Here is a 9,253-nt window from a genome sequence, read left to right on the forward strand (position 1 = left end):
GATGGGATTCCTCTAACGAAGGAAAACCTGTCGTATAGCTCGAGGAAAATCCTCTTCTAGGGTCTTTCCCCTGTTTTCCCTCGTTTTCCCTTCTTTTCCGTCGTATAGAGACCATTTAATTAAGAGATGCTTACGTCGAAAAATCGGATTGACAGCGACCCTTTATCGTTTTTTTTTTCCCACATTATTCCATCTTTTTTTGGAGTAATCCCTGGATTATTAAAGAAATCATTAAGTCTGACAGAAAATCGGTTTATCCACTAGATTAGATTCGGACCATCAGGAATCGCTCTATTTATTTTAGCAAATGAATTTTAAATATGCATATTGTTATTTATATTAATTTTCAGGGTTTATATTTATTTTCAGGGGCTTATCGAACAATAATCTATGATTTTTATTAATTTTTCATTGATTTTTCATCGATTTCTCAAAGTCAGAAGTAACAATTTTTTATTATCAACGTTTCCTTAAATATCTGCAAATCTAACAGAGATATCGAAATTTTTATCATCACCTTTTTCACAGCCCTTGACTCGCTCAATAAAAAAGGTGATTACAAAAAAATTCACATCTGCCTGGGATTCGGAGAAAACTCAGCCGGAAGGTGCATCGAGTTGAAGTCTTTATCGCTTGACTGATTTGTTAATCAGTTCCAGCAAATACATTCTGGCAAATCAACTCAGTCGAAACTCAAATATGAAAATCAGTGATGGGTTTGATTGCATCATGAGTTAAGCTCTCTGAGATTGAATCCATGGAGTGAACTGGAATGCATCGGGTGAACGAGGGATTTATTTTGGTCTGAGTCTGAAAATACACTGAAACCTCCCAGATGTGTGGATTTCCCAGAGGTATGCAGTTGCATGTGAGCGTTTTAACCAGCAGCAAGTTGAAAATGACTCCTCGACGAAGCTTTCTCGTTGCTTTATCAATTCTCCTTGTGGGTGAGTTTGTCCCAGAGTTTAGCGAATTTTTTTTATTATTGACGTGATGTTTCAGGGAATGAAGCCCTCGGGAGAACTCTTCAAGGCAGGTGAGATTATCAAGTACTCAATAATAAATTTCACTCGAGTCTTCGAGTCTTCATCTCATTAATTCATTTATTTATTTGTATTTCATCCGAATTATTGCAATTAAAAATTTTTTTTCAGTCAAATTTAGCAGAAAATATAAAATTTATCTCAAATCCCCAATTTTCCCAGGTTTTCCCGACTTTGGGAAAAAGTTAAATCAAATTAGAGTAAGAATTTTATAATGGCGATAATTGGTTTATGTATTTAATTAATTGATTAATATGTATTTAATTAATTGGTCAATTAGGGGGAATTGGGGGAATGAATTTGTGGAAAAATATTTATCTTCTGGAATTGAAGATTAATTTAGTGAAAGAGCAAGTGTTTTGACAGTCCCATGAAAGTCATCAACTAGACAATCATCTCCAATGGTTCCAGGAGCGGTTACGATCTGAGTAATGGTCCAGTCACGTACGAGGCTTATTATCCGGACGATGCTCAACCCTTGGAAAAAACTTATCAAACCCCTTACCCAGTCGACAACGATCCCCTCAAAGATAATAATGCACCCTGGAGGGAATCACCCCCGGTGTACGTCAATCAATACCGCCGAGAGCAGACGCCACACACCGATTTAGAGGCCATTCTCAAGATGCTGATTGACGCAATCAGAAACGAGAGAATCGCCCCGAGGCAAGTTATCCCCCAATTTTATCATAAAGACGTGCCCGAGGGGGAGAATATTTTTAAATCCCGACCGCAAGTCATCAACTACCTCGTCACCAGGGATGATGAGGTGCCCCAGGTCGACGCCATTGAGGTCAGCGGAAAACCTCATAAAGTTCGACACCATCACGGCGAAATTTTACGACACAATTTGGAGACTGATAAATAATTTTTATTGTTTATTTCAAATATTCAAAGAAATGAATAATTCCGAATAATTGTTTATTACATTCAACTCGTTGAACATTTTTCTTACATTAATTCAAGATTAACAATAAAACACTTTACACTCTATACATAATTTATATTAATTTCTCTACAGGAGGCCTCGTTGAATTTAATTATGAATTCATATAATTTAAGGTACTAATTCACGCGCTCTATTTACACCCAGTGTTCAATACCTAGGGAAATTGAGATTTCGGGTTGAAAACCGAGGCCTTCCCTTAATCCACTAATTAATAATCTATTAACACTACATCAATCGTTGAAATAATTCCAAAAGGCAATCAATCGGGGCATTGGACTCTAAATATTATTTGTTTCAGTTGAAAATTTCGTATTCTCATTTCAGTAAAAAGAAATCGAATTTCAAGTAAAAAAAAATCATCTGCATCGTATCCAATTTGAATTGATAGACAAACTATTTTTTTATGGATAAAAAAACAGAATAAAAATCGACAGGGTTCGGAATTTCCCCAAAAAAAAAAATGTTTTCAATGATTTAAATACTCTTAATGCAATTACTTATCATCGAACCTATATCTATTGGAACACAACTTTATTTGGTGAATAATCTCAGTTTTACCCTCTAACACGACGAACTGAATTAATTAGATTGCTCTACCCTGCGTCACGGAATCCAGAAAAAAAAACTGGAGTAAAAATTTTCAATATAAATGAATATTTAATCAAGAACAATAAGAATACATACAATATGCGAAATTCTCACCCCCAAGATCTAAACCAAAAATTATACGAAAATAAAATAATCTGAACAAGTTTAATCCTTAAATTAAATTATCTCAAAAATTCTGCTGTCTCTTTTAAATAGTTTCATGATTCTCCGGACTCAAGTCTACAACTAAAAATTTCTGTAAACGCTTGAAATAAATGCTTCAATGATTCCCAGCGTCATGCAGTGGTTCTAACTTCCATTCTTACCAAATCGTTTCACTTCCTCGAGGATAAACTCCCGCAATTCGGCGTACGCCTTGTCGACGTCATCGTTGACGATTATGCGATGAAAATTGCCAGGTTCTTCACCTAGAAGACGAATAAAAAAATTAATTAATTCTAATTACTCCTGTTCCCGAATGACCACAGAAGCAACCCAAAGATTCTGCTGATAAAATTCTCACCAAATTTGATTTCTTCTCCGGCAATAGCCAGTCTTCGTTTCAAGGACTCGTCTGTCTCAGTTTTTCTCGCCAACAGACGTTTCTCGAGTTCTTCCATGGACGGAGGTTTGATGAACACCAGGAGAGGATTCAACGAGGTGTTCTTGATCTGCTTGACCCCCTGAATTTCGATATCCAGAACACAAATTTTTCCAGCAGCAATGACATCCTCGACAGCCTTTTTACTGGTGCCATACATGTTATTACTGAACTCTGCATTTTCGATGAACTCTCCCCTGTCTATCTGGTCCTGCATTTTCTCTTTGGCCGTGAAATAGTAGTGCTTTCCGTGCTCTTCTCCAGCCCTGGGCTGCCTGGTGGTGTGAGAGATGGAGAATCCAAAGGTCTCCGGGAACTCCTCGAACATTCGTTTAATCAGGGTGCTCTTTCCGCTTCCAGAGGGCCCACAGAGCACCAGAGGGCGGGGGCCTTTGTGGAGCATCGTGGAAAATCCTAGGAAAATAATTTCATCGATTACAATCCCACGAGGGAAATTTCACGTTCCCTGAGATATCAAAAAATATCTCTGGATCTGAGATAGATAGCGAAATTTTGCTTTAAACATTTTTTGAAGATCGAAATTATAGCTGCAAAAAAGGTAATCACTCAAATATCTGAATCTCTCCCAGATCCCGAGATATTTACTGGTGAAAATATTTAATACGATTAATCGAGTCCAAGCACTTATCATTATTTACGAGGGAGTTTCATAATATTCTGGAGAATTTCTAGGGAATCAGTGGGGAAATTGATGGCTCATAATCGAGGAAGAACATTCTGTTAGTTAAAAAATCATCAAGTGAACTCCGTTAATTATCCAATCAATTAATAAAGCTGCCGGCGCCTACCTAACCTCAATGACCTAGAGTCCCTCGTGTACACCATTTCTCGAATGGCACGTGCCAACAATAATCTCCACTGAAACGTCATCCAGGTATTAATCCCCAGGTCCAATCACTCCATCGATACCTCATCGAACTGAGAAATATTGGTTAAGGTGGCTTGACAGAACGTGAACAGCCATTTCTATATAATGAATCGACGAGAAAAAAAAAAGATATTCAATTCTCATAGGGAGACAATTCCATTCTGACATTTGTGACAATTACGCGCACAATTCGTCGTAGGGAGTTGTGAATCGTCAGAATTTCCTGGAGATCCTGATGACGATGGAGACTGATGGAAATATCGTGACTCCAAGAATTGGAGATTTTTTTTTTAGCCATTCAAATGCTGGATTTTTCTTACCTGATATTTATTTGATGTTTTATTTGGATTTTTGAGGATCGAAGGGATTCACTGGTTACAACGAATAATATTCCTGGCCAGGAGAAAATGTAACGAAGATTGACTGTCCCGCTAATAAATAGAGACAGGAAATCGGGAGGACAGAGAAGGAAGTGTCGATCTGCGCAGGTGCCAGGAGGAATTTTGAATAATGACGTAATTTATTTTGAACTAGATAAAAATTCCAGAGGACATTAAAAAAATTAATTATCGATTTAGATCGATTCGGATCGATTGCGGAATAAATTGGCTGTTCTCATTAGACAATATTAAGTATATATTTTCATGTTTTTTTTCTCACATTACAGGTAATTGAATAAATTCATCTTTGTAAGCGCTGACGGAGAAATATTAAATGATCGTTTGAACATATTATATTGAAATAATTCCTGCAATTATGGCAATAGACGTGACAATGAGATTAAAAGTACTTTCTGGGAGTATCGGTGATATAATTCAACAATTCTCATCGTAATTCCCCTGCCATCTCGAGGTCCATCGATAAATATGAATAAACAATCCAGAGAACTCCCAATAAATTTCTGACAGACACCGAGACAATGTACAAAACACTAAGAACGTTCGACAATTATCCCAAAAAAGCTACAGAATATCATAAAAAATTCAAGGCCATGTGTATGAAGCTAACGAGGTATGTGTGTATGAAAGACAATTTTTCCTCATCAACATCGAATTAGTGCCGTCAATCCAATAACTACTGGAAGATCTTATCGATAATTCAATTAATATAATATTGTATTTTTAGAATAAAATTTCTGTCTCCCTTAAAATCCGTCATACATCAACAACAATTATTTCTCCTTATAATCTATATAAAACACTTTTTTATCGAACATCTAATGATTTTTAAGAGATTTCAAAAAAATACCATCACATTGCACGAATCAATGAACATTTTGTGCTGTTTTTTTTAAATTTAATTAGTGATAATTACTCATCAATCTTCGTAATCCTCAGTCACTTTGGTAAATAGAGGACTTAAATAACAGCTACTTCAATTTCTACGTGATCATTTAAAAACATTTGGAATGTGTCTACTTAACTAACTGATCAATCGAACTGAGACTGATTATTCATTAAAATACTGGCAAATTAAGAGTCTCGAGTTGACATTGGCACCAGTGGACGACATGGATCACTCATTATTATTTGGGCACTGTCGGTCGATGTTATCCTGTTGATCGAATGGCGATATATTACGAGAATTTCCGATATCTACTTGCTGTTTACAATTTTGTTACTCCAGTGGGTTTTGCCAGGACCCGTCGTCTCGCCAGATCGGACATAACAACCGGACCGATGTGGGGCATTCCTGGACTATTCGACATGGCTTTATACGTTGCAGCAACAGCACTCTTCAGACTATGAGGATCACGTCCAACACCAGGCAGAGCTTTCTGACTGAGATTATTCCTGGTGGTGATCCAGTTACTCCTGAGTATTCCAGCAGCAGTAGGCCTCCTATGAGGATCGATGTGTAGCATTCTCCTGACGAGTTCCTTGGCATCACCAGAGATACATCCCCACACTCCAGTGTCAAGATCGACATAGCCAGGTCCAATGCGATTGAGAATATCGCTGGCACTGTCACCAGGACTGTTGGGAAATGGTGTATAACCAGCGAGCATTATATAAAGGAGAACACCGAGTGACCAGATATCACAGGCTGCATCGTATCCCTGTCTCTTGAGCACCTCAGGTGCTACGAAATTAGCTGTGTAGCAGGGTGTCATCAGGAGGCCATTCTCAGCTCTCAGCTGTTTGGCAAAACCCAGGTCACAGATGCACAGACCAGTGGGATCACCTCCGGGCTTAGAGTAGAGAATATTCGAGGGTTTGAGGTCTCTGTGCACCACTCCATTTTCGTGAAGATAATTTACGACACTTGCTATCGTGTATGTCACCTCTGCAGCCTCTCTCTCGGTGAAGTTTCTCCTCTCCATGAGACGATCTAGGAGTTCTCCACCCTTTAACAACTCCAGAATGAGGTACACCCTGCGCTCGTCCTCGTGGACTGAACGCAGAGTGACGATGTGGGGGTGTCTACCGTATCTCAGAAGGATCTCAATCTCCTCTGTTGGATCTCTTTTTGATTTCTCAATGACTTTTATCGCGTATTCCTGTTTTGTCGGTTTGTGCACTGCTCGGTACACCGTACTGTAGCTTCCTTTACCAATTTCCTCTTTGAATTCGTACTCCTCTCTGATGGGCGCGGGATTTACGTGTGTTGGAAAAACCTGTGAGATACTCTCGATATTTCTCAAGTCTGGTGCTTTGGAGTGGTCTTCCAAGAGGCCTGGAGCTATGAATGAAAAGCCACGGAAGAGTTCGTGAGCTGTGGCACTGGGAGGCAATCCTGGGGAGTCCCTAGGAGTTTTGCAGGTGAATTCACTGTCAAAGTAGAAAGCATCGTCCTCCTCGCTGACAGCAGGCTTAAACGGTGGCTTCACCTTCTTCTGGTAAAGTGCCTGCCAGTCGATTGAAGCGAAGAACGCGTGATTCTTGATCTCATCCACTCCTTTTGATCCAAGTCTATTTGCTGGATTTCTTTTGAAGAAGACTCGCAGGAGGGACTGAGCCTCTGGTGATATGTTGTAGGGCATTCCAAGTTTTGCTTTGAGAATTTGGGTCATTGTCTCTTTGCGAGTGGCACCCTGGAAGGGGAGGGCACCGGTCAGCATCTCGAACATGAGAACACCAAAGCTCCACCAGTCAGCAGCAAAAGAGTGGCCTTGACGATTGACAACCTCGGGAGCCATGTACTCCACTGTACCGCAGAATGAATATGTCTTTGTGTCGTCCAGGGGCTGCTTGCTCAGGCCAAAATCAGTGAGGGACATGTGACCATTGGAATCAAGGAGAATATTCTCAGGCTTGAGGTCTCTGTAGATTATTCCCAAGTTGTGGATGTGATCCAGGGCAAGTGCCAGCTCTGCCAGATAAAATTTTACATCCTCCTCGGTGAACATCACCTCTTTGGATAATCGTGAGAATAAATCACCGCCTCTCAAAAAATCCAGGATAAGATAGAGTTTACCCTCGGTCTGGAAGGCGTAGTGCAGCCGAACGATAAAGGGATGCTCAACATCAACAAGAATATTTCTCTCCATTTTTGTTCTGACTCGATCTCGGACTTTTAATGTGGCTTTTCTCAAGACTTTCATTGCGTACAGTGTACCCTTGTCTCTACCAACGATTTTACGAACCAGGAAGACTTTGCCGAATGAACCCTGACCCAGCACTTTCAGCAGCTCGAAGTGACTTGGATCAGCTTTTTCGTGGCCATGACGTACCACTTCGCGCACCTCAATCTCGTGGGACTCAACGTGACCGTTTGAATTGGAGTCGGGAAAAACACCACCTGGGGCACTCATTGTCTCTTGATTCTCGGCTGCCAGGATTTCAGGGGATACCTGGGGATAAAAAACATCTGTCAGTCATTCATGCAACGAAATCGCATTTTTATTTACAAAATAACCAAACGAATGGATAAATAAATAAATCCTGAGAAGAAATCCATTTTAAAAATTGACAGAAAAAAAATTCCAGCTGTCAAGATTACGTGAATTTAATTATTAATTCGATTGATGGCGCCAACTAGGTATTGATGAGTGGAAATTGTGTGATTAATATCTCATTGTCACGCAAGACCTTGAATTATAATAAAAATCACCCGGATCTTGAGTACTTCTGGATTATTCCGAGTGTGAAGTCCAAAAATTCTCCATTTAAAATTGATTATTCGTGGATCTGATGCTGGAAGTCATAAGGGTGTCCCTTTCCACCCCTTACCTTCTCAATCACATTCTGCTGATTCCAGGGGAGTGTCTGATTAGCCAACGGCATCATAAACTCTCTCCTGCCCTTCGCCAATGAAATTATCTCCCTGCAAGCACCAACTGTTGGATTTCCCTGGAAAATCCTCAAACCCCTGGGACATATTGTCACTCCATGATGCCCTCGACAATCAGAATATTCCAGATAAAATATCACTCTGAACACCAGTTATCAGTGACACATCTGTGATGGATAAAAAATAATACACGTATTGGCCACTGATTTGTCTCTTTTCTTATACCAGGAAAACTCAGACGGATATATACCTCTGGCCTGTGGCTGCTCATATCTCACATATTTCCATCCCTGTCTTATCCTGTTGACTCACTGATACGATCAGCTCTTCATCGTGGTGGAGGAAAAATTTATTGAGGCGCTCACAAGAAAGCAAAACTCAGAGCAGTCGATACAGTAGAAAAATTATCTCCTCCACTCAATCTGCGCATGATCCAATCAACGTTATCATCAAAGCGGATTGACTAAAATAGAGTATTGCACCCCAAGAGAGGGAGGGCGCAACACGCAATGCTGGGGTGTCCATCAAGTCGACGGGGTGAATTTTATTTTCTGCTGTACGAATACTTTTTGTTTTTCATTTGTTTAACTGTAATTTAGCCGACTGTAGCACGTACGGAAGGGGGAAACCACATCTTGTGGAATTTCAATGGAAAAAATTATTCAATCTATTGAATATATACCACTAATGAAATTATTATTTTAAATGAGAGCGTTGTCCTAGTGGTAACGTCCTCGACTGGCACGCCGGCGGCCCGGGTTCAATCCCGGCATCATTCATTTTTTTTTTTATTTAAATAATTCCAATTTTTTTTTTTTGTTAATGGCAAATCATTCGAAATATTGTTTAAAAACTGAATATTTAATAATCGAGGAGATATGCAATGAAATTGAACAATTAGCAATTTTTTAAAACAATACTTTTGCAAAATATATACTCCTAATAAAATT

At 39.4% G+C, this 9,253-nt stretch overlaps 3 protein-coding genes across 6 annotated transcripts; 1 reads left to right on the plus strand and 2 right to left on the minus strand.

Moving 5' to 3' along the window:
* The first annotated feature begins 852 nt into the window (after window positions 1-852).
* LOC105271602 (uncharacterized) lies at window positions 853-2,666 on the plus strand. Its single transcript, XM_011313248.1, has 3 exons — window positions 853-947; window positions 1,003-1,036; window positions 1,455-2,666. Exons 1-3 carry the CDS (start codon window positions 857-859, stop codon window positions 1,909-1,911), a joined length of 582 nt encoding a protein of 193 aa, XP_011311550.1. The 5' UTR covers window positions 853-856; the 3' UTR covers window positions 1,912-2,666.
* LOC105271601 (guanylate kinase) lies at window positions 1,951-4,508 on the minus strand. 4 transcript variants are annotated; one of them, XM_011313246.1, is made up of 4 exons: window positions 4,391-4,508; window positions 3,991-4,060; window positions 3,104-3,595; window positions 1,951-3,008 (listed from the first exon to the last, which is right to left on the minus strand). In XM_011313246.1, the coding sequence occupies exons 2-4, from the start codon at window positions 4,025-4,027 to the stop codon at window positions 2,890-2,892; spliced, it is 648 nt and encodes a 215-aa protein (XP_011311548.1). In that variant the 5' UTR covers window positions 4,028-4,060; window positions 4,391-4,508; the 3' UTR covers window positions 1,951-2,889. The 4 variants fall into 4 exon arrangements, with proteins under 4 accessions (XP_011311548.1, XP_011311546.1, XP_011311547.1 ...); XM_011313244.1 differs by having other exon boundaries at window positions 3,991-4,120; window positions 4,391-4,507; XM_011313245.1 differs by having other exon boundaries at window positions 3,991-4,168; window positions 4,391-4,507.
* Window positions 4,509-4,742: 234 nt separating this feature from the next.
* On the minus strand, window positions 4,743-8,637 carry S6kII (Ribosomal protein S6 kinase II). The gene is made up of 3 exons (XM_011313243.1): window positions 8,554-8,637; window positions 8,243-8,470; window positions 4,743-7,863 (listed from the first exon to the last, which is right to left on the minus strand). Exons 2-3 carry the CDS (start codon window positions 8,297-8,299, stop codon window positions 5,677-5,679), a joined length of 2,244 nt encoding a protein of 747 aa, XP_011311545.1. The 5' UTR covers window positions 8,300-8,470; window positions 8,554-8,637; the 3' UTR covers window positions 4,743-5,676.
* Window positions 8,638-9,253: the final 616 nt, after the last annotated feature.

Source organism: Fopius arisanus, unplaced genomic scaffold (genome assembly GCF_000806365.1).
Source record: "Fopius arisanus strain USDA-PBARC FA_bdor unplaced genomic scaffold, ASM80636v1 scaffold00113, whole genome shotgun sequence".
Classification (NCBI taxonomy): Eukaryota; Metazoa; Arthropoda; class Insecta; order Hymenoptera; family Braconidae; genus Fopius; species Fopius arisanus.